The sequence below is a fragment of the Plasmodium fragile genome, assembly GCF_000956335.1.
Source record: "Plasmodium fragile strain nilgiri unplaced genomic scaffold supercont1.13, whole genome shotgun sequence".
Taxonomy (NCBI): Eukaryota; Apicomplexa; class Aconoidasida; order Haemosporida; family Plasmodiidae; genus Plasmodium; species Plasmodium fragile.
Genome location: NW_012192593.1, coordinates 413,010 through 436,742, shown reverse-complemented (window position 1 = coordinate 436,742; position 23,733 = coordinate 413,010). Strand labels below are relative to the sequence as shown.

At 43.4% G+C, this 23,733-nt stretch overlaps 5 protein-coding genes across 5 annotated transcripts; 2 read left to right on the top strand and 3 right to left on the bottom strand.

Moving 5' to 3' along the window:
- Positions 1-205: 205 nt before the first annotated feature.
- AK88_01562 (uncharacterized protein) lies at positions 206-1,519 on the bottom strand (the record flags this gene model as incomplete). The annotated part of the gene is made up of 1 exon (XM_012479197.1): positions 206-1,519. One exon carries the CDS (start codon positions 1,517-1,519, stop codon positions 206-208), a length of 1,314 nt encoding a protein of 437 aa, XP_012334620.1.
- A 2,055-nt stretch (positions 1,520-3,574) lies between these two features.
- Positions 3,575-4,615, top strand: AK88_01561 (uncharacterized protein; the record flags this gene model as incomplete). The annotated part of the gene is made up of 3 exons (XM_012479196.1): positions 3,575-3,754; positions 3,887-3,992; positions 4,152-4,615. 3 exons carry the CDS (start codon positions 3,575-3,577, stop codon positions 4,613-4,615), a joined length of 750 nt encoding a protein of 249 aa, XP_012334619.1.
- Positions 4,616-5,026: 411 nt separating this feature from the next.
- AK88_01560 (uncharacterized protein) lies at positions 5,027-7,195 on the bottom strand (the record flags this gene model as incomplete). Its single annotated transcript, XM_012479195.1, has 1 exon — positions 5,027-7,195. The coding sequence occupies one exon, from the start codon at positions 7,193-7,195 to the stop codon at positions 5,027-5,029; it is 2,169 nt and encodes a 722-aa protein (XP_012334618.1).
- A 6,669-nt stretch (positions 7,196-13,864) lies between these two features.
- Positions 13,865-20,536, top strand: AK88_01559 (uncharacterized protein; the record flags this gene model as incomplete). The annotated part of the gene is made up of 1 exon (XM_012479194.1): positions 13,865-20,536. The coding sequence occupies one exon, from the start codon at positions 13,865-13,867 to the stop codon at positions 20,534-20,536; it is 6,672 nt and encodes a 2,223-aa protein (XP_012334617.1).
- A 584-nt stretch (positions 20,537-21,120) lies between these two features.
- AK88_01558 (uncharacterized protein) lies at positions 21,121-23,666 on the bottom strand (the record flags this gene model as incomplete). The annotated part of the gene is made up of 6 exons (XM_012479193.1): positions 21,121-21,186; positions 21,328-21,461; positions 21,558-21,758; positions 21,869-22,094; positions 22,185-22,474; positions 22,622-23,666. 6 exons carry the CDS (start codon positions 23,664-23,666, stop codon positions 21,121-21,123), a joined length of 1,962 nt encoding a protein of 653 aa, XP_012334616.1.
- Between the last annotated feature and the right edge of the window lie 67 nt (positions 23,667-23,733).

The window sequence follows — 23,733 nt, the reverse complement described above, 5'->3', positions numbered from 1 at the left end:
AGTGTCCATGAAGCACACGCTCGCCACACCTGTGCAAATGGAAAAATTTTCCAACCCACACACGAGTGTGTGTTAATAATTCCCTTCAAAGGAATGCTTTTAAACATGACAAAAAAAAAAAAAAAAAAAAAAAAACCAAAGGGGGAAGGAGTTAACGCAGCCCAAACTCCCCTCCAACTCTGCAGTGATGCATGTACCCCTACCGCTAAAACACTTCCAACTCAACACACTCATATGAATACATATCGTTCACCGTAACGCAGTCCTGTTCACATGTGAATATCATGACATTGCCCACGTTGAAATTGTTTAACGAATTGTTCGGAAGGTTAGCCATTTCTTCTTCTAGTTTTCTCTCTATATGATACACAAAAGTGGAAAAAAATTGCATCTCGAAGAGTAGCTTGCTCCCACAGTGTGCACATGTCATGGTGTGTTCCTTGATGTATTTCTTTGTGGATTTATACATGTATAAAAACTTCCCATTATAAGAATACCTTAATATTTGATTGTAGTTTTTACTCAAGTATGAATAAAATTTTACACATCCGTTAAAATCATTTTCGAAGAATTCGATATCACCAATGTCATCCAGATCGTGATCATTCCCTATCGCAAAATCTGCGTCCTCTTCCGTATTTTCCTTATTTCGTTGTTCATACGTTTCATGCATTTTTTTGGCCTTTTCATAGAGGTAGTCTGCTTGTCCACAATCAACTCCATCGTCTTCAATCAGGGAAATGTAAAAAGTGGGTAATTTATACCTGGTGCCTTCTTCTTCCTCTTCTTCTTGCATCAATTTTTCATCTTCCTGGCTCGTTTGGGGCATCCCAAGAAGAAGTTCGTCTCCCTCGTTAGGTTCACTTGCTTGGAAATTATTACCTACCACAGGTGAATCGTGATGTCTTGGCTTTTCATTTACACCAATGAAGGATGCACTAATGGCATTACCAAAAAATGAGTTGTTCCTTTTCTGTTCCGTAGCACTATTCGAAAATAAGGATTTCCAGTCGATTAATTTTTCCTCCATAAAACTTACATCTTGTGTGACACAATCTTCTTTTTTTATATTTTCGTTTGAGAAATCAAAAATGGGTTGTCTCCTATTTGTTCTGCTACAATTGGAGAAGACTCCTTTTTGGGGATCATTTGGATTTGCTCTTCCATTGTGACACATTTCCCCTTTAACACAGCCGTCTATCCCTAACTCTGAGCCTACTTGATCACCACCCACATTTTGAAATAGCTTTTTTTTCCCCTTAATGCACACCCAACTATTCTTATTCACATTGCACTTCCCACTGTTCAGGCAGCAAAACAAGTATAGTACTCTTACGTACTCATTATACGATGTTGATAATTGGAATAAAAACGTCAAGTCATTTTTGCACGTTGGACACTCCAAACTAAAGTTCGTTGGTTTTTTCCCATATAACCACACGGGGGCGCCACCGAATTTGGAGTCATTTTTCAGGTCAAACTTCTCGTCAGTTTTCTTTGATAGCACTCCAATGTACATGCTTTCTTTTGGGGGCACGGTTAGGGGAAAGTAATGCTCTTTTATTTTATGTGCCTTTTTTATTTTTCGCCCCCCCTTTTTTTTTTTGAGGCAAACCTTTTTAAGAGAACTTATAAAAGAGTTGAGCGTTTAAGTTGTACATAGCAGTACACCTGTGTTGGAAATTTTTTTTTTTTGAGAACTTTGTGCCGTAGGGAAAAAAGTCCCTCATAATATAAAGTTAGAAAATGGAGAGAATTTTCGCCTCCTAGGGTCTATGCGTAAAAGCCACTTGGTGATATTTTTATTTTTCACCGCTTAAACATTTCGCCCATACACATTATTTTTATTTTTTTTTTCCCCTTTAACACGCAAGCAGCAGGTCGTTCGGTTCTTTTGCTAGAACACATAGTGTTAAATGTAAAATATGCTTCTACGGGGTGGCGATGCAATGGGGTCATACCTTTGCTTACAACACGTTAGGGGAGGGACATTTTGTTAGTGTGCTCAAAGGGGGAAGTCCAAATTGGGTATAAAAAAAAAAAAAAAAAGCTTAACTACTTTTGTACAATTGATTTTTTAGAAAAAAGGGTGAAATACACAACAGGTCGTTTTTCTGCTTTTAAGAAACCCAAGGTCATCCCGCCTAAGTAGTAGTACACATAGAAAAATTCGTCCATATTGCGTTACATTAAAATGTGGAAGTAGTTTCACTGTTGAAACATGTAAAGTTGCGTGAGGTTAAGAATCCGCTTTGGGGTCTTGGTACAGCATGCTGCGCGAGGAAATTCGCTTCTCCCTTCCTATTAGACCAATCCGTGCTCCTTAACGTGGTGTGTGTTTTGCCAGCGGAAAAGGAACGGTTTTAGAATTTTGCGCCTCTAAAAAGATTTCTGCGATCGCTCATTCCTTTTTTGCACATCCCTTAAGAAAGAGAACCATCCCTCTGCGTAATTCATAGCGCATTTGTTTATTTAAGCCAAAAATGGGTGGAAAAAAAGAAAAATTCATGGCCTCACTCTAATGTGCCTGTTTATCGTTTTTTTTTTTTTTTGTTTACTGCGGTGAATTTGTTCCAAACGCGGAAAAGAACAACCCCGTCAGTAACCGCTGAGACATTATTACCCATTCGAGGTGGTTATCCTGGACATGCCACATTATGTAGCGGTCTCTTCTGCAAACGAGATCTCCTTCGCCATTTGTATGTGGCCAGCTAGCACTAACCAGTTGAGTGTCCGTTTTGGCTTTTTTTTTTTTTTTTTTTTTTTTATTAACAGTTCAGGTAACAACGCGAAATGTGCCACCCTTTTGCGCACACGAAGTGAGAATTTACCTGAACCGTTAATAAAATAATTTTTATATTCCAAAATGGTAGGACGTTATTTGAAAAGCGTAAGCTGTCTGTGAACTGCAAAGCCGTTCGACGTGGTGTTTCTTCCATGGGTCTTACACAAACACATGTGTAATTTTTGTGGCTTTACAAAATTGGTATACATATAAAGCATTTTGAGTATTTTTGCAAATATTGCTTACCCCTTAAAAACAACATCGTAAAAGGAACATTTCTATCATTTTTTTTTTTTTGTTTACATTTACAAGGTTACCTCCTGCGTATAAAGAAAGAATGGGTGAGATACTTCACGGGGAATATTTTTTTTTTTTTTTTTTTTTTACGCTATGCGTTTGAAAGGGTAGGCATAATAAACGTACTGGATGGGCAAGGAAGTAAGTCCAACTTGTTAGACCATACTTCCTTTTGATTTTTTCCTTTCCCCTTATGCCTTTCCCACCGTTTGTCCATTTTTGATGTGCGTGAAGGGTTGCCTTATCGCGTTTGTTAAAAAAAAAAAAGAAAACGTGGTAAATGAAAAAATTGCAAGGTTATAACACTTGGCCAGTTTAAATTCTGCTGAAAGGAAAAAAAAAAAAAAATATATATTGCCTCTGTTATATGCTGCCTCTGTGAATGTTACTGCTACACACCCTACCCCACTTCGCTCAAGCCAAAACGCCCAATTGGAAGAAACTCCCCATGCCTGCCTGCCTGCACACACACACACGTGAAGGCTTGGCAAAATGTCCAAAGATTTCAGCGAGGCGCTTTCCCATGCGGAGCATAACTCCGATAAGAAGTCAAAAGTGGAAGACGACTTAATATCAATCGCAGGAAGCAACTGCAGCTCCACGAAATCGAATAAAAAGAGTCTTTATAGCAGGAACTCGAATGTCCACCAGTTGTTGGCGCGAATAGCGCAGGTAAAGAGGGGCATGGTCACGGGTACCATCAGACAAGCCTTACCACGTGCACAAAAATACGTGTAATAACAAGTGCAACCCCATTTTTGGCGTAAAATTCGAATAAGCACACATCTCTTCATTATATTACAGGAAATTGATGAACGAAAGCCGAGCAACGTGATACACTTCATTGTGGACTTTTTGTGCAAGCACTACCCGGAGCACTTGCACGGATTTGAGGCCATATGGAACGGAGGTTTGTCAAAAAAAATGGCGGCCTCCTTTTAAGAAGCCTTAATGGATGATAAAACAGTGGCCCAACTGGAGATCATATGCGTCCCACAAAAAAGGGGGAAAATAAAAAAAATTTTGCACAAGTTAATTCATTTTTTTTCGTTCCCTTTTTTTTTTATAGATCCCGATTTGGAACAAGAACGAATACTCGTGGTGGAATTTTTCAAGCAGCAAAAATTACCAGTTGAAATATCGGTCCATTTTGTGAATGCAGGGTTCGACACTGTTGAGACGTTATGTACATTGTCCACAAACGCCCTTGATGATATTGAAAAATTTAACAACACTAGATGGCTACCTGGACATAAGGTCAGACTACAACAGACCTTTAACGATATTACGAACCGAGTTCGGATCTTCAAAGAGCAAAGAGATAACCTGATAAAAACTTTGAAGCACCGATTTGTGGGTAGTGCTAGCACTCCGCGACTACTCAATTCTGTCGTCCTTCCTAAAGTGGCCAGCCCTATGATACTACCAGCTCACCCGCACACCCACTCACCATTTGATGTTCCCACGAGGGTGGGAAATTATATAGCAGTGGATAATAAGGTGGTACATCCTCCGTATTTTTATAAGAGGTAGGAAGGGGATAATCGTTCACTCAGTTGAAGTATTTTTTTTTTTTTTTTTTTTTTTTTTGAATAAGGAGGAAAAAAAAGGAAAAGTGTTATACTTTAATTTTTAATGAATTTGTTTTTTTAATTTAAACTTGAGTGGTCGGCGAGGGGTATCCCATCCACGTGTGACATAGCATAGCATAACATAGTGTTGCATAGGAGGGTAGGATTAAAAAGTCGGTAGTGGTGGTGGTTGTTATTAGTGCCACGAAGGACAATCAGCCTCGCTGAATCATCACAAGGTTGAAAATGGAGGGGGTGGGTTTACATCTTCTCTTGTGGTTAAACAAAATGAAGGAGGATAACAAAAAAAAAAAAACAGTGAAGTGAAGTGCAGTGGAGTGGAGACGGAGGGAAGGCCACATCTGAAAACACACTAATGGCACATTTTGATGTTCAAAATTTTGATATCATCGAGAGGCTTGTCCCTTTTGTCCGTGCGCACTTTCTCTATGTCTAATACGACCTTGGTGCCCTGGGTGACTTTTCCAAAGACGGTGTGTTTGAAGTCGAGCCAAGGGCACGGGACAGTGGTAATAAAAAACTGGGAGCCATTTGTATTGGGTCCACAGTTGGCCATGGACACCATAAATGGTTTAGAGTGATTCAGATGGTCAAAAAATTCGTCTTCAAATTCCTTACCCCAAATACTTTCCCCACCAGTGCCATCTCCCAAGGGGTCTCCAGTTTGAATCATAAAATTTTTGATAACGCGATGGAATATGCAATTATTGTAGTAGCCATTTGTCGAGTGCACAGAAAAATTCTCCACTGTTTTTTTGCATTCTTTGTAAAAAAGAGCAATGTGTATTTCCCCAAGGCTTGTATAAATGATTGCACTTTTATACGTTCTGTTATTATCTTCTACCTTTTTTATAGGTGAAGAAAAAAAGGAGTTGAGATCATTTTTGGTTGGCTGTTCATTGTATATATCTCTGTCATCCAGTTCCTGTTCAGATATAACCTTTTTCGTGAACACATAGAAACGCGCTTTCTTGTACACAGTACAAAAGAGAGCACAATCGGAGATATTCTCGTCATTGACATAGAGTGACTCATGAATATTTTCTCTGGTTTTATTGGCTGCAATAATTTTTTGATAAAGGGCAAGGGACAGGTACCTCAGATTCATTTCGTTTTTTCCAATTATATAGCACAACTGGTTAGTAACAAAATTAACGACCTTAATTCCAATGAAGGTAGAATAAATAATATACTGATTGGACTCATCAAATGTAATCATATTAAATTTTATATTCTTACTTTTTATGTGTTTTTTTATTTCTTTTTCAATGAAGAGCCTTTTCCCAAAATCTAGGCTATCAATATGGAGCTCCTTTTTTAAGGGGTCATTCTGGGCAGTCAAATACATCTCTGTACTTTCATCATATACTCTGTATAATTTCATGGTCCCAAATTTATAAATGAGCAAAAAATAATTTTCCGATAGGATGGCCATGAACTCTCCATCAGGGCTTATGTTCACACATAGTGCATATGTTTTATACTTGCACAGTTCGTATAAATCTGTTTCACTTTTGAAGGAAAAGGTTATTTGCTTCTTCCTCAGATGATTCCTTTTCGCATACATGGGTGTGCCCTCATCTTCGCTGTGGCTATCTTGACTGTATCTACCCCTTTGGTGATGATGGGCCCCGCCACCCCCCTTGGGGAAGTGAAAAGTCTCCACGTCCACAATGTCGATGAGGCCACTATTATCACATAGCACACACAGGTCATACTCCTTATTGTACTTAATAATTTCAATAACATTTGAGCTAAAGTTGATTACCTGTGTGCAAACGTCACTCTCCAATGGCTTGTAAATATATATACATGCCTTTTCACTCGACGAAATGGCTACCTTAACAGATGGGGAAAAGAGAGAAGAGTACACAAATTCTCCCGTCTGAGGACAAAAGTCTAATTTTATTATAATGTTCATGTCAAAGCTACTTACGTCAAATTGCTTGTATGTCTTGTCTTTAGATAAACTGCCCATGACTTCCTCATCTTCCGAAAGGAATAAACAAATAATTTCATTCAAATGAATTTTAAAATGTTTCACAAATTCGATGGACCCCACATTTTTGTACCAAAACTTTACCACTCCATTTGCGCTTCCCGTCACTATGTACTTTTTTTTGTTACTCACAAGGACGTGCGTCACAACATCGGTATGCATGTAGCTCACTTGGTAGTTCTTGTTCGTTGGGAGGTTCTTCAAATATATGTCGTTGTTTATTCGTTTTTTCTTTGTGCCCCTGGTTGTCGGCTTGCCTTGTCGCTTGCCTGGGGCGCGGGGGCCCGGCAGCGCCTCCCTGTCAGCGTCTGCATCGGCGCTTACGTCTCCTGCTTCATCACCCTCTCCATCACCCTCTCCATCACCCTCTCCATCACCGTCTCCATCCTGCGATGCCCCTCCATGCGGACTGGAGGCCTCCAGCGGGGCGGGGCCAAAACTAGAGTCGCTCGATTCGGCATCCGATGAATGCGCCTCGTTTATTTCCCCCTCTTCTTCTCTGCCTTCGTTGCTCTCTATCATTATTCACTTTGTATCATTTCTCGCTTTCTTCGCTTTCACAAGGGGATCTGCTCAAATCATGTTGTGAAGCGCATGCGGCTATTGTCCTCCTGCTGCATGGATGATGTTCACTTTTTGGTGGTACGTATAAAAACAACCCTCTTGTTTTTAGAAAGCGTCTCCGGCGAGCAAGCTGTGTTTTTGCAGCCCTTTTTTGCTAGCCTTTTTTTCGAGGAAAAAAATGACAAGCTCGGTATTACATGGTTAGGAAGAGTTCAGATTCTTCCCAGTTTGCTCCGCCTTGAGAGTTTATTCGTTTTTGTGAAAAAAAAAAAAGTGCCACCTTTAAAACGACATATTATGGGGCTTTTTTTTTTTTTTTTTTTTTTTTTTTTTTATCGCAGGCGGGAAGGCCGCTTTTTTTTCAAGGTAGAGGGGGAGACCCCGAAAAACGGTGGAGAACGTCCACTCCGTGGGACAAAAACAAAAATTCCTTTTACAAATTCCATCTTTAGGATAGATAGCTGCCCGAAGGAGTGCCATAATCTTCACCGCAATTTTTACAAACGCTGCAACGGGGCTTAACACAACACTGCAAAGTGGGAGAAAAAAAAAAAAAAAAAAAAAAGGGAAGGCATACGATGGAACTTTCCCCCCGCGTGTAGGTATAGTAGTCCATTTTGATTTGTGTCATACGTGTATACATGCGTATGCCCTAACGCACTCTGCATGGCTAACCGATTACCCCCTTTTGGCATTCAGTCAGTTATAAATTTACATTAACACGAAATGTCCTATACGTCCTTGTTCGATATGTGTCTGTGGGGGACACGCAACTCTCACCTACCATTATGTGTTAAAATTCCCGGTTTGGTCCTATTTTTTTTCGCGGCCCAAGTTGTTCAAAATTTTGTGCGAACGCGCCCTGTCCAGGCATATCGAAATTGCTCCCCCAACACGTACGATAAAATGACCAAGAAAGGACCAACCACTTTTTGCAAAAGGGAAACAAAACACCTGTGTAATGCAAATGGTTCATCACTCAATACGATCTTGCTTATTCACAAATGACGTATCTTCCATTGTTCAAAATGAAACAACTGCTATGTTTAACACAGCTTAAGTCGTTTAAACATTGTTGGGGTAGTGTGTAGCGGGGGGGGGGGGGGGGAGATGTTGCACAGGTGACACAACTTGGTGTACGTGTGTCTACATGAGGATTGGCCATCATTAATGTTTCACACCATTGGCTGTGCATGTGCTCCTCTGTGTGCTTTTTTTTCTCTTATATACGTTTGGCCGAAGGGGGGGAACCTTTGCGCATACGTGCAAACCCTATGTATGCGCCTACACAAATGCAATACGCTGCTTTTGCCCGCTCAAATGAAAAAAAAAAAAAAATAATACCCATGCCCCTTTTACGTAACACGACTGGAGGGTGTGTAACAACTTTGGAACCCTCCCTGGGAGGACAAAAAGGAGGTATCATCGTGGCCGTCGCCAGCTATCCCTATAAATGCACGGCAGACCTTTTCGCTTCATGAACAAAAAAAAGTGCTCCCCCCCTGTGTCGGTGTTACAGAAATGTTGGTTCCACTTATGCACATGTGTATGCTCACCATTTGTAAAAATTCCTACACGAGGTTGACACATGCCGCAAAAAAGGAAGAAATGGGAGGAATTTTTTTCACTTCCCGTGCGGGTGCAACATGATGAGGAGAAGATGCTACTGTTGTTTTGTTTTCCCCCTTTTTAAACATGATACTTCAAATGATAATTGTGGGATAAGAAGTGATATCCCCCCGTTGAGGGATTTTTTTTTTTTACAGTGTATCCTTCATTCTTTGCCTCCCCTTTTGCACAAAAATGGCCCAGTTCACTGAGGGCTTTATGCGACATCATAAGTGCACACGCAGGTGTGAGTTTATTTAGCCAGGCACCACATGGGTGGTGGTGTGTTCAGCTCGTTTCGTGCATCCCTTTGTGGTGAAGCGTTTTCCCGTTGCACATGCACGAAACTAAAGTGTGTACACTTCCTGCCCTTTTTGAATTTAAAAGCACCCGTCACTCTCTCATGAGGCAAGAAAAAAAGAAAAGGGATGTGTTATGTGGTGCATTTTAGGCATCACACATGAACAGGGCACGCGTCACACGAACACACGTGAGGACACCTATGTGGCGACTTCCTTTTGCTACCTCTCACCTTTCACCGATTTGCAACTCGTTTGCACTTTTTTGGAGGGCGGGGCTTTTCCTCAACGGCGCGTGCAAAAGAGGTGTTACAAAAGTTCAGCCAAGAAAAAGCGCCTGTTGATTCGTGCCGTTTGCCACCCGCAGATGAAACATCTAAGAGTACACGTGTAAGTTGCATGTTTGCAAGTGTGCGCGGTACCTTTGCGCAGAGGTATGCTCACACCATTATGTATGTTTTACTTTCCTTGTGGGCAACCCGATTTCAATCCTGCTTGGGTTTTCACTCAGGCGAAGACATACCAAACACGGTTTCTTTCCGACGTCTGAAGCAATTTGAACAAGGGGCACATTTGTTCTTGTAGTGACATTCGCGCGTTTGTGGTTTTCGCATACGTGTCGCGTTGTGGCTTTTTCTTCACATTTTCACCTTGCCGTTCAGGTAAAAAAGAAGAAGAAAAGAAAAAAAAAAAAAAAAAAACACACATACGTACGTACGTACATATAGTTTATATATGCATAACACATACACACAAGTACATATGTGCAGAATATATGCACACAGATCGTGCTGATTCGGAGGTAATTTGATTTTGCACACATCATATGACCCTGTTTTGGAAACATGAAAACCCAGTAGGCAGCATTCGTTTGCGATCACCTCGTTCACGTGTGGTAAATGTGCACATACACAACCCCTGCCACAGGTTAACAGGATACGTATAGCTGTTTTGCATTTATTGGCTCCGCACTCGACTGTTTCACCTGTTGGTGTGCCATCTCTACCAACGCGCAGCACTGCGTGTGTTTATGTGTAGCAGCGCGAGCGCATGGGATGTTCTCGTATGTGTCATGTATGCAATGTAATTGTATGTAAACTGCCCATGCCCAAATGCACATCCGCGTGATGCGCCAAGCGCTCGCAAGAAATACGAACGACGCATGAACAGAAAAACCAAGTTGACAGGATAATTAAAAAAAAATATATATATATCATCTGCCATTTTGTCCTCCCCCCCCGCATTGAGCATCACTTTTAAATGTACAAAACATTTTATACTTTTTTTCTTTCCCCTTTTTTTTATATGTGAACCGTTTAGTTACCAAAGTGCGCGTCGCTCGGGGCGAGTACTACGTGTATATACACGCACATCCATATGCATGTGCATGATTAGAAAAAAAGTTTACCTCACGTGAACGCATAGACATATGCATATGTGCCACGCTTGGCCAGGAATGCATTTTTGCCAAGCGGATAAGCGTATCCTCTCTTGCGCTCATCGTTTCTCCACCCCCTTTGGCTTTCGTCTCATCAGTTCGTAATGTCACTCGTTTGTATCACTTGGCTGTTTCACTTCTTTACTCCCCCGTTCCTTTTGGCTTTTTTTTTTTTTTTTTTTCCCCACATCCCATTTTCAATTTTTTAAAATGGAAAAATTCGAGTTTTTTTAAAAAAACCTCCCCCCTTCCCAGAGGCAAAGCTGAGTTTGCAAATTTCTCGCGCCTTGCACGTGTGTAAGTGAATGCATACCAGTTACATGTGTAAAAATGTGCTTCTTTACACATTTGTGCATGTACATATACACATTTGTTCAGGCGAAAAATGCCCTTTTCCTTTTTAATCCACCCCCCCTCAAATGTGTTGATTTTACGAAGGCTTAATTTGTCAATTTTTAATGACTGCCTTTGTGTAAATTAGGCAGACATACTGGCCAAAAAAAAAAAAAAAAAAAAGAAATCTGTTTCACTGTGGGGGATCCACAGAAGAATTTATCTTTGCAGAAAGTCGCATTTTTCTTTGAACCCCTGACTTGTGCTGTGTGCCTTTTTATTTTCTCCTTCATTTGATACTTGCACGTATTCACATTTTTTGGGGACACTTTTTTTTTCTCCTGTGCAAGTCCACTCCTTTAAGGGGTGTGAAAGAGAGTCGAGGGAAGAGAGAAAACACACATACATATATAAAAGTGCCAAATGTGTATGCATTTTTTTTCTTTTTTTTTTTTTCCTGCTTTTCTTGTAATAATTTTTTTTTCTTTTCAACCAAACTGTGTTGCAGTTTATATGCATTCATTTCTCACCCTCTTTAAAAGGAAACCATTAACATGCAATTAAATTTCAATTTCACCCCTTTCTATTTTCTGTGTAAAATAAATAACCAAAGCATACTCATTAAATGTTTGCTAATTTAGGTGCCATTTTTTTTTATTGCCCCTTCGTTGTCACATTAGCTTTTTCATCCTCTTCTTTTTTTTTTCTTTTCCTTTTTTTTTTTTAAATGATTTTTTTTTTTTTTGAATAATTTTTTTTTTAAATTAATTTACAAAGTGTGTCAAGCACTTAACCCATGAAATGTTTGAACAAAACATTTTTTGTGTATGACAAATAATTCTTTGAATCTGTGTGTAACAAAATTAGTTGCGAGCTGCATACTACTGCTTTGTTGATCCATTCAAGTGCATTTCTAGAGTGGCGAACGCGCCAGCTGGTGATGATGCAGCAGCACAGTAGTGTCCTGGCGCAGCCAAGCGAAGTGACACGTGTGTTACCGCCATCGGTGTGAGCGCCCAAGAATTAATCTTCTAACCGGTGCACGCACGTGTGTGTGTGTATGTATGTATGCATGTGTGCAGACGGATGGACACGCATGTTCACCGCCCTGTACTCGCCGACCGCATCGCCCATTCTCGCGCGTGCGCCTGATAATGATACCCGTGGGTTTGTCTTTAACTCCCCCCCCTACTTCATGTTGCACAGGACAGCTTGCATTTTAACAAATTAAATGCTAAGGCTGCTTCACATATGTCGTTGCAGTAGCTTAGCGCCACGCCATTGTACGCTTTTTTTCACGTAAAAAAAAAAAATATATATAAAAAAAAAAAAAAACGTATAATTTATCGTCCTGTGTGATTGAATTATTTGTCCTGGAGTGAACACGAATAATGACCCATTTGTCCACGCGTAGAGTGCGATTGTTAATGGGCACGTGAATTCAGTTTGACGTTGAGTGGCATTTCCAATCCCTTTGGTCATTTAAAAAGGGCCAACGTCTGTGCAGTGTGGAACTCGCGCAGGCACAGGCCTAGCCGTAGCCATGACCGGTCTTGTCTCCCCTGTGCCAATTTTATAAGCATGTCCTATCCACACGACAGTCTTGTGTTCAGGGGACAGAAGACGCAGTCTGTTTTGTTTCAAAGCATTCCTTTGTGTCGCTTTTAAGTTTGTCCACCTGCACACGTACACGCAAACACACACACACATGTATATACATACATTTGAAAGTGTAAATATATACACCCACGCATATGTTGCATTTGCATTTTTCTCATTTTTAATTGAAACCAATTCGATTTACCCGCTCACCTGTTTTATTGCTTCTGCATTAAGTCTTGACCAACACCAACTGTGCAGTTGCACCAACAATATACACGCGAATACATACTTGTACATGCTTGTGCATGCTCTCGCGTGGACACTACATTGACTCGAAATACTTTTTTTTTTTTTTTTTTTAAATAAAATATGTGTAATTAACGATCCTCCTTTTGTGTAGGAGTGAGAGAGAGAGAGAGAAAAAAAAAACAGGTCTTCATTGCCTTGTTCCCTCGCAACAAGTGTGCGTACCGAGTCACACGTCCTTGTTGCACTGAATTGGCAATAGACCTAATCTTCCTTTGTAATTAAAAAAAAAAAAAAAGCACAAGCTTCAAAGGGTGTCCATTTTAAAGCGCCATTTCCGGAAACGCAAACAGGCTTAAACAAAATGTAAATGCCTCTTCCCCCGAGGAGCAGTAATTAAGAGAGTGGCCAGTTGCGAGGAGGAAGGCGCAGACATACACACACACACCAAGTTGAAGCAGCTAAAATAATTCCATACAAGAGAGAAACAAAACCTTATTTCAAATTAAACAGCTAGCAGCTTATCCAAAATTAAAAAAAAAAAAAAAAAAAAAAAAAAAATTCATTTCAAATTAAAGGAGAAAACAATTTTAAAATTAACGAACCAGGGGAAGAGCAATTCGTGGGAAGTACACTACTGCGTCTGTTTTCTATACCCTCCCTCAAGGCGGGTCCACCCAGCGATCAGCTTAACCACTGTGCAGCTGTGTTGCACACTGTCTGTGTACTCGCGTGTGTTTATCTTCACGCACACGCGTTCTTTTAAGCGTCTCTTTATTGTCATTCCTTTGGTTATTACTCTTTATTACTCTTTAATACTGTTTATTACTGTTTATTATTTTTTTTACTTTTTATTACTTCTTATTATTATTATAATTTTTTTTTTTTTTTTTAATGTGGAGGGGTGGAGAGCGGCACCCGTCTCAGCACCACTTGGCCGCTTCCTCTCTACACACATGTGTGTGCCCCTCCGAGGAATCACACGTGGCTGTCTTTGTTATTTCTTTACCCCCTTGTGCGAAATTTTCTCTTTAAAGGGGGTTGGCAACCAAAGTGACGGAGTAAACGTTGCCTTGTTGTGGGTCCCTGCGACGCTGCGTGATGGAGAACAAGCAACTGTTGCAGGGACCCGACCAAGGGCGCTTCTACACCGTTCACGAAAGCAATGTACACGGTGAAAAAAATTTTAACAAGGAGAATGATGAAGTGGGAAGACCACAGGGTAAGATGCAGTCCAATGAACAGGTACAGAAGACAAATAAGTTGGACCTCTCTGAATGCAAAATTATGGAGTCAGATATACCGGGGGGGTGTCCAGGAGGACTAATCGACGCAAGTGACATGATGGGTGAGAAGGAGGTTTTTTTTTTGGGGAGCTCGGCCACATGTGCAGGGAGAAGTGGCGAGGAGGGAGGAAGTGACCGGGACGATGGTTGTCATGTGGGTACCATCCCGGCAGACAAAAGTGTGAAAGGTTACCAGCGGGGATATCAGAATTGTTCTACCCCTATGTGTAGTGTCCAAGCGGACTGTTACGTAAGGGCGTGCGAGTCAAATTACCTGTACAGTTCAGGCGAGGAAGTGACCAAGCATGGAAAAGTAAATCTCTCTTATGTGAATGATAGAAAGGATAACCATCACACCAAGTCGAAAGTAATGACACCTGATCATTCTAATGATAAAACGACAAGGGAGGAGGACATACATATGAGCAGTTTTGTATACGAGGGAGGTGGTCACCTCAATTTCAGAAAGAATTCTCCCCCTTATCCCACTGACCCATTGAAGAATGGAAGTGGTCTAGAAAATAATTTCCACACAAGCCTACCTGGTAGCAATATTAACAGCGATAAAATGACCTTCTCGTGTGAAGGCGCCAACTCTTTATATGAGGGGAATGTAGTACCCCTGCACCACCAACGTAACAGTGCTGAATGGGGGGGGAGTACCCCCAACATACACAACACTATAAAGGGGAAGAAATGCAAAACAAATGATATGAAGAAAGAGAGTGCACATGGGGGAAGAACGAATTACACGATGGGTGTAGTAGGCCCCCCCAATGAGGTGAAGAATAATTGTTTCATTCATTCAGGACAGTCTAATGGAGGAGAGGAAGGGGATCAATACTTCATTGAGAATGGAACGGTATCCCTGCGAGGCTGTGTAGAATATTATAACAGAGTTCCTAACAGCCGAGTGGAGGAGAATGTTACTGGGTTGGCTAAGTTACATCAGAAGGAAGCAAATGTGAAATTGTTATATGGGGGAGAAATTATTAACACACAAGGGGAGGTGAGTAGGGGAGGATTCCTGCCAAATGACGAGCATTCAGAGCACCACCCGCTGCCCATTCATCAGGATGAGGAGAAGCTCCCCTCTGGCGATAAGCGCGTGCGGGTGGTTTCCCGCAGGAAGAGCAATGACCATGAAGGGGGGCTTCACCAACACAACAACCGCACCCGTGGCTGCGGCGACTCGCATGGGCATCTCTTCTCTGATGACGCAAACAGCGGATCGACTTCCAATCAACACCACATACAAAGGAGAGGCAATAGGAGTGGTGCCCCCCTGAGCGACTACGAATATGTGAACCTCCACCATTTAAGTACAAACAGGAAAGCAGAAGACATCATCAATAGCTTCCCCTTCAGTGCATACGATCCCAATTGGGGACCCGAAAGACACAGAGTCGGTATGTGTGACGAAGGGACAAACGTCTTTTCAAATTATCACTTTATGAACATGCAAGGGGGGAGGGAGCTTGTCGCAATTAATAATCACACAACGTGTAGTAGGTCCGTGGGAGGAGATCATCCTGGTGGAAGATACTTCGAGGGGACCGAAAGGTATGACGCCAATTGTGTAATGCCTAGACAAGCATGTCGGGGCGGTGAAAAGAGCACTAGTGGTAATGTGTTTGCAGATGGAGAAATGTACACGCAGGGGGGACAAGACGAGGAGACCCATCTCGCAGAAGGAAATATACACACGTCCGTTATAAGAACAGATGAACAAATGCTAAACAGTAACCATGTACCCTTTAGCAGTGACAAGGTACAGCTTAATGAGTACAATTGTGTTAATAATTTAAGGGGGAAAAAATCTTCGCATGACTTCAGTAGTTTAGTGAAGACCCATGAGGAAGACTCGTTTAGTATGGTTGCACCCCCTGCTGGTAACTCACCTCAGAATGACTCCTATGAGGGTGACGATTTAATATTCACAAAAGGGGAGTTGGAAGAGGATTTCTTTTTTGATCAAGTGCTGGGTGGGCTTGGCCCTTCTGCAGCACGCGAAGGGGGAGGTGCCACCAATGGCACGATGGATGGTGAGAACTGCGCAGATGATATTCTTCAACATCGCGGCGATCACTTTAATAGTAACGCACTAAAGGAAAATGATAATTCGTGTAACTTAATATACAGCAACAGCGGCACCACCAACGTAAGTTGTAATGCCCTCGAAAGCAACCAGGTGGTGAAGTGTAACGACGCAGCTAACCTGATGATGGAAAATGGGATCTTTAAGGACGGTGCGAAAAGGCCGCTAGGGGGAGGGGTAGAAGTGGGAGTAGCAGCGGGAGCGGCAGCGGAAGCGTCCGCGGCGGCAGGAGAAGAAGACGGGGCGACCCATCATCCACGTGACCACAGCCTAATCGATGATGACTTCAACTTATACATTAGTAATGAGGACCTCAACTTTGCAAATATATGTTCCACCACTAGGGGTCTACTAGATGAAGTTACAAACGGTGTGGAAAATACTGGGGCTCCTTTCTACCCTGATGAAACAAGTACAAATGATAAAGCCGATGGTGATTATCTAGGTGATGCACCAGACGACGACCAGGAAGATGTGTGGAGGAACTTGCTGTTCAATGACTCCTTCCTGCACATGAATGACCTGGAGAGTCTAACCAAGGAACCCTCCATTTCCTCCAAAGCAGAGCCAGTTTTCTCTACCAACTGCTATAGCACCTGTGCAGGCGAAAGTGCTGACAATGATTCCTTCATGACATACATAAAAAAGTTCCTGAAGAATAATTACCTAAATGACCACAAGAATTACATGGAGTTGTATTACCAGACGGAGGGGGGAGGTGAAGTGCCAGCGGAAGGAGACGCCCCCTCGAGTGCGAACTACCTGATCGATTTACACCCCGCCGGTCGGCAGGGAGAAAACACCCACACGGGTTATCACGTAAATTCGCACGCAGACGCTCGCGCGGACTCTCACGTGGACTCTCGCGTAGAATATCATGCTGGTCCCCACTTGGGTGCTGACTTCAGCTTTGATGTGGAGCCCCAGAGCGACGGCGTCAACGGTGCACTGACACTGGGGGGAGGAATTGCACCCTTCGACACAGATAAGGTGAACAGCATAAAAAAACAAGACGAGGGGGACTACCCTGTAGAAAACTTTGCATGTGATTCATGTATAAATCACGTCTTCAAATCGTTGGACCAGACCCATAATGATGATAATAATGTCCTGACCTCCCATGCTGGGGGTCTCGTTAATCCGCACTATGACGCGGCAGACATTCCTGTCGAGCAGGTGGAGCAGATGGCCTACTCTAGTGTTTACAATTGGGTTCAGGAGGCAGAACATGACATGGAAGGGGATAAGGGTCAGGTGGAAACCAAGGTTAGCAGCATCGTGTCCGGTGAGAAGTACGCCGAGAAGTACCCTGAGAAGTACAGTGATGGAAGGCGAATCGACGGCATGGGTCGCTCTCACGGAGGGGGAGGCGCGCCCTCGAAGGAGGTGAATGTGAACAGCGCAGCCAATTCCACCAACGGGACTAACATGGCTAACGTGGCTAACATGACCAACCAGCGCGAGGACAAACGCGAGTATCGCGAGGACGAAGAAAACGTCTTTCTGCGAGGAGAAGAAAACTGGGTCCCGGGACCCATGACCCAGTACGCGGCCAGAACGGACGCATCGACACGTGTGGACTACAGCGACATCCGAAGTGATGTTGGAGTAAACCAGTTTAAGGACAAGACCAGGAACACAGGCAGGTGCTCGAAGGGAGATAACGTGTACTGCACGCAACAACCCCCCTTCCTGAACCCTACTACGTTGAAGAAAAAAGAGGAAAACGATCCCTTTTCCTCGTGCGACAAGAAAAGAACTATGCACAGGGTACACGATCACAACAACGCAGCTCCGTTGGCGGATTGCCTACCCTACAGTGACAACTTCACACCTTACCTTCCGAACCACCTTTATGAAGAAAAAATGAACAACCGGGATGATAGCATGAAGGCAAACAAAGGAATGTTTACTGATGCAGATTTTTACGTAGAACCACGTGGTGTGTATTCTATGGCTAGCTGTTACGATCCAGTCACTTCATCCATTAGACAAAGAAATAATATGAAGGGAAACAAATCAGATGAGAAGAACCCACATGGAGTTGTTCGTGGGAGAATGTTTCTAAGCAACCGACGAGGGGGGGGGAATGGTACCATCATGACTGATGGGCTGAGTACCCCCTCCATGGGAACACCAATGAATGGGCACAACTTCAACGCCTACATGGCAAACGCGAGGGGCTCCGCAGTAACGGGGTCATCCGCGTCACCTGCACCAGCGGCGGCGGGAAGTGCGATGCTTAAGTACAGCGAGCCGCTAACTCCACACCACGTGGATGATAAAATGATGAAGTTTTTTTTTAGTGGCGATGGAAAGGAGATGGGCGCTCAAAAGTCGCACCGCGATTGGGCCATGTTCCAGGGGCCCTGCGGCACACGCAACATAGCGAATGTGGCAAATGGACCCATGCCCCCGTGCAACAGCCCCTTTGGAGGCATGCTACCCTCAGACGGGGAAGACCATGATGATAACAATAGCCTTAAGCAGGAGACCAGTCAACAGAATGAACACATTTCATTTGAAAACGAACATTTTAATAATCTCACCAACTGCATTAACACCACAGAAAAGTACAGCAGAAGTTTACCCCTCGATGAGAAGAACTGCTCAATGGGGATGAACTTGCCCAAGGGGGGTGGGGTGGGTGGCATCCCAAGGAAGAAGGACACAGACCATAATACACAAATGATCAGGGCGATGAAGACACTAAACAGTTACAAAAAAGCATTTGATCACGCCAGTTTTATTGGTAAAGGGGGCTCCAACCAGGGGAAGGGATACGGTGCGTTGGGTGGTAGCGGCGTGGATGGCGGCTTCGATAATGGCTTCCATAACGGCTCGCAAAATGGTTTGCAGAACGGCCCGGACAGGGGCGTGTACGGCAGGAGGTTACAGAGCCCGTACCATTACCACTCGAGTTATACCCCCGACGCCATGAGCTGCGGCAGTAGCGCTGTTGGAGGTCACGGGTTCAACTCGCATCAGTTCGCCAACTACCAAAATGGGGCCGACAGGGATAGGGAGAGCAAAGGTCAACACATGCATGTGGGAGCCCACCTGGGGGTAACTATGGGTACGCCTCTAATCCCCAGTATGAGCACTCATCACCCCCATGCGCCACCTCACCATCAGACCGTCCGAAGTTGTAACGACCCGAAGGGAAAGAAGTACACCAATGGCAATGTCGGTGCCGTGGGGGATTTTGGTGGCAGCCTGTTGGGTGCGAACGGCAGGGGGGGGGTGATGGGCGGAGTGACCTCCCCCCCCACCAACAGCTTTGCCAATACAACCCTAATGAACAGCACGCACATGATGGATTACAGCTTCCCCACCAAGGGGGGTACCCCCGCCTCCCGATGTATATCAGACGGAGCATCGCTAGAGGCACATAATATAAACAGCCAAACGATGAAATTCAATAACGTCCTCTTGTCTAGCTACTTCAGCAACGGTTCCCTCATCATGGAGAATAACGGTGGGGGGTACAAGAACAAAATGAGTAGCGATGACGGGGGTTGCAACTTAGTGGAAAAGATTAAGGCGTATGAAAAAATGAAGTCCGATTCGAAGGTGCAGAATGGCAGCTTTGCATACGACGGTGGGAAGGGCAAGGAACAGACAGGAGCCTCTCATAAGGGGGCCAACGTCGATGGGGGGATCTGCGGAAATGGTATTATTGGGAGTGGAGCAAATGGAATTATTGCGAGCGCAGCAAATGGAAACATGCACACGAACGTTCATGTCGGTGGTCACCCCAACGCCCAATCGAGTAGAGGCAGCAGCGCTAATGGAGAGGGTCACCCCAAGGACAACGGTGCCCTGCACTACGACGAGAAGGAAAAGATGCTTCCCAAGGATGCAACCAAATTTGGGGACAAGCTAAGTCTTGCTAATGGAAAAAATTTCAACAATATAAAAAATAATTACCACGTACCCAATGAGTCGTCTCTTCCTTCAGACAATTTTGTGGTTATTAAAAAGTACACAGCAAAGTACGAGATGCAAATAGATCCCTTCAATGGATTTGACATTGCGAAACGAATTATCGGGCTTAAGGGAACCAACATGAAAAAGATTTGCATCGACACGGATTGCAAATTAAGGTTAAGAGGTAGGGGTTCAGGGTACTTGGAAGGGGAGGAGAAAAAGGAAGCCAATGAATCTCTGCACCTGTGTGTGTCCTGCCAAAAGTATGATCACTATGTATTAGCGAAGAAGCTCATCGAGCAACTGCTTGTTAAAATTTACATGGACTACGACACATGGCTGTACAACCATGGGAAGCCCTACGCGAACCTGAAGCCGAAGACGTATGAGAAGTTCATTCCCCTCTTTAAGTTCCACCAGAACGGCAACGGGAAGCAGCAGAACGTGAACCAAAACTGAGCGCAAATGAGAAGCGACACATGTCCGTTTGCCTGATGTATTCCCCCTCTTACGCCCCAATCCGTTGTACAACACACGGAGGAGCAAACACCATTACATTGCATGACATTACATTATATATTTTTTTTTTTATGCCTTTTATGGCCATGTTTCCATTTAAGGGGCTCATTACGATCTGTATGTACCCAGACAAACATAATTCTCCCCTCCTCACTGTTGTTAATTTTACCTGACCCGTTCAGGCAATTTTTTTGCGTCTTTTCCAAATGGGGAAGAAACTCCAAAATGATGTTTTCGCCCCTTTTCACTTTTGTTTTTTCTACACGGGGGATCGCCCCCTACTTGCTTGGGTGCGAACTTTTTCTAAAATTTGATACATGTGAAGGAACAGACACAAGGGGGTGTCAAATGCAATCCCGTCAATGCTAACCATTTGGGGGATTAAAAAATGGCGTGGTGGATTATTGCGTAAAAAAAAAAATATGAACACTAATATTAACACTAATGTGAATATGAAGAGCGAGCAACTACTCTGTACCGACGAGGAAGTGTGATGATTTCTCTTCGCTTTTCTTCCCCAACGTTCATGAACCATTGGCAACTTGTTCTTCCTTCACTTTGAGAATTGCCTTTAAAATATCCCTCGTCACCTGACAGGTGTGCAAGTGTACACATGAACAAAAAAAAAAAAAAAAAAAAAAGTGTGTGTGCGTCCCATCTGGTGTGCAATTCGATACATATGTTGACATCGCCTTGTTTCGTCTGTTTTTTTTTTTTTTTTTTTCTATTACTTTGTTGAAGTGAGCTAAGAGGGTTAGTCCAAATGTAGCTATGTTTTCCATTTGGGGGGGTATCTTTTTCCTTTTTGATGAGGAAACTTGATCCAACAGCACGTCCATTTGGAGTAGGTCCTCGGTTCGTTTTTCTTTCGGATGGGGGGAAGGGGGAAAAAAAAATTGTATTGGCGGAAACTAGCTTGTAGGGGGTGCGGGCACTGCGCTTCTCCGCCTCGCGACCTAACCTTCGAAGGATAGCAGCGGGTCAAACGACGTCAGCTTATCAATGAGGAAGGTATTCACACATAAGATGAGTTTCCTCCACTGGGCATCCGCCCCCTTCACATCATCCTGTGCACCAAACATGGAATAATCATAACCCAGCAACATGTAGACGGACCTTTTTAGGACCGCATAGTTTTGGTTCCACTCCACCTTTACTTTACCTGCACACACACACAAAAAAAAAAAAAAAAAAAAAAAAAAGTGCAAAAATTGGCTAGCACATTTCTTAGCTACTACGCGCTGTTAATGTGTGGCCCCATTTGTGACATACTCATTTGGAGAATCCTCTGCTGATGTTTGTTAATTTCTTTTTTTGTCCACTGCAACAGGCACATGTATTTGGTTAAATCTTCGGACTTGTTGAGTAAAGGATGTTCTGTTAAGGTGTTTTTAAATTCACTTATGATATGTTCCTCATTTTCACTTTTCATTTTGCTGCTCAAAGTGTCAATGGCCTCCTTTTCCTCTCCGTGTTGGCAGCTAATCATGTAGTCGACCTGCGTGTGGGTGGAGCATTTGGGATGACAGGGGTGTGTCGTTTGTGTGTCGTCTGCGTGACCATTTGCGTGGCTGCCCGTGTGGCTCACCTGCTCCTCCACACATTTGTGCTCCGCCCGCATAATCCGGGTGATTAAAAAGTAGGAGAAGTTTATCAGATCGTTAATCTGTCGTCTGCTCATTTTGTTCACGCTTCCCCTGTTGTCTAGACAGAGGCACATTTCCACTGGCCCTCCTTTTTTCCATTCCATCTTAGGCTTCGCGTCCTTTCGGCTTGACCGTTCAGGCGCCGCTTCTTTTTCTGCCTTTTCTTCTCCCTCTTCTTTGTCCACCTCTTTGTCCCCCTGTTCGGTGCTTTCGAAAACTTGGTCTGCCTCCCCTTTGACGCATTCTTGCAAAAAGGGAAGAGGAGGGGTTGGTTGAGTGAGTGGGTGAGAAGGAGGCAATAAGTACACGGGTATGCATACGTACACACGTCTGCTTGCATGCATGGACGAACGCCTGCCCAGTGAGATGCTATAATTACCACGTGTCGCTACATGCTCACAGGGGGAAGTCGACTGGATGAAGGCCCTCTCACGGAGGCAGTACAGGTCATGCAGGAAGTGCCAATCGTAGTAGGAGTAATACACAAGTGGGATTAAAAGGAAGTCTCCTGGTTTGCTCTTGGCATAAAGGAAGGAATTATTTTTTCTCATCACTTCATAAATGTAAAAGCAGTCGTAGGACAGGTTCATATGTAGGGTGTTGAGTAGTTCCATTTGAAGTTGTTCCTCTTGGTTGTTCGATGCTGTTTCTTTTTCTTCACTTGGGTGAGCGGTGGAGTCGTGGCCATTCGCCTTGTGTTGGTCGCTGAGGGGGTGTTCCTGCGCCTCCTCCTGCTCTTCTTCGTCTTCTTCTGCGTCGTCATCGTCACCATCATCACCATCCTCCTCATCACCTTCTTCCGCCTCTTCTTCTTTTGCCTGCTGTTTTTTCGCCGCGGAGGGCCCCATGTCGCTCTTCACCCTGCGCGCGGAGTTGCCCCCCTGGTGAAGTGGGTTGACCCACGTGAAGAGGTCGTCGCCAGGATCGTCATAGCAAAAGTCGGGGCGCACAAAATGTGGGAAGAGGAAACCTGTTTCAAATGGAAAAAGTTTTGAGTAAACGGAATAGTAGTTCACGTTATTAATTTGTCCCCCACATTTATTAAAGATGTTATTCACTTGTTGCTGCTGACAAATCGTTTCATTTTCTAAATCACAATTTGGAGTGGACTGAATGAATTGAATAATTTTTTTTCTCTTCTTTTTCTCTTGTCCTGTTAGGTATGTCCTACCAAGGTACACATTTTTTACATCGAACACTTGTTTTATCAACTGTAGCAACTGGACACACTCTTCTGACCGGTCCTTGTCTCCACTCCTGTTTGCGAATGAATATACATCCGCTAACTTCCTTTGGCTAAACGTTTTATTTATTTCATCACGTATCTTTATATTGTACGAGTTGATTTTTTTTATTAATATTTTTTTTTTTTTTTTTTTTTTCGCTTTGAAGGAGGCCACGTTGGCGAGGTGTGCACTTAGCATGGCCAGGGGATCTGCTCAGGTGAGTGTGTGTGTGTGTGGGGGGGGGGGAAGTCAACGCATCATTCAG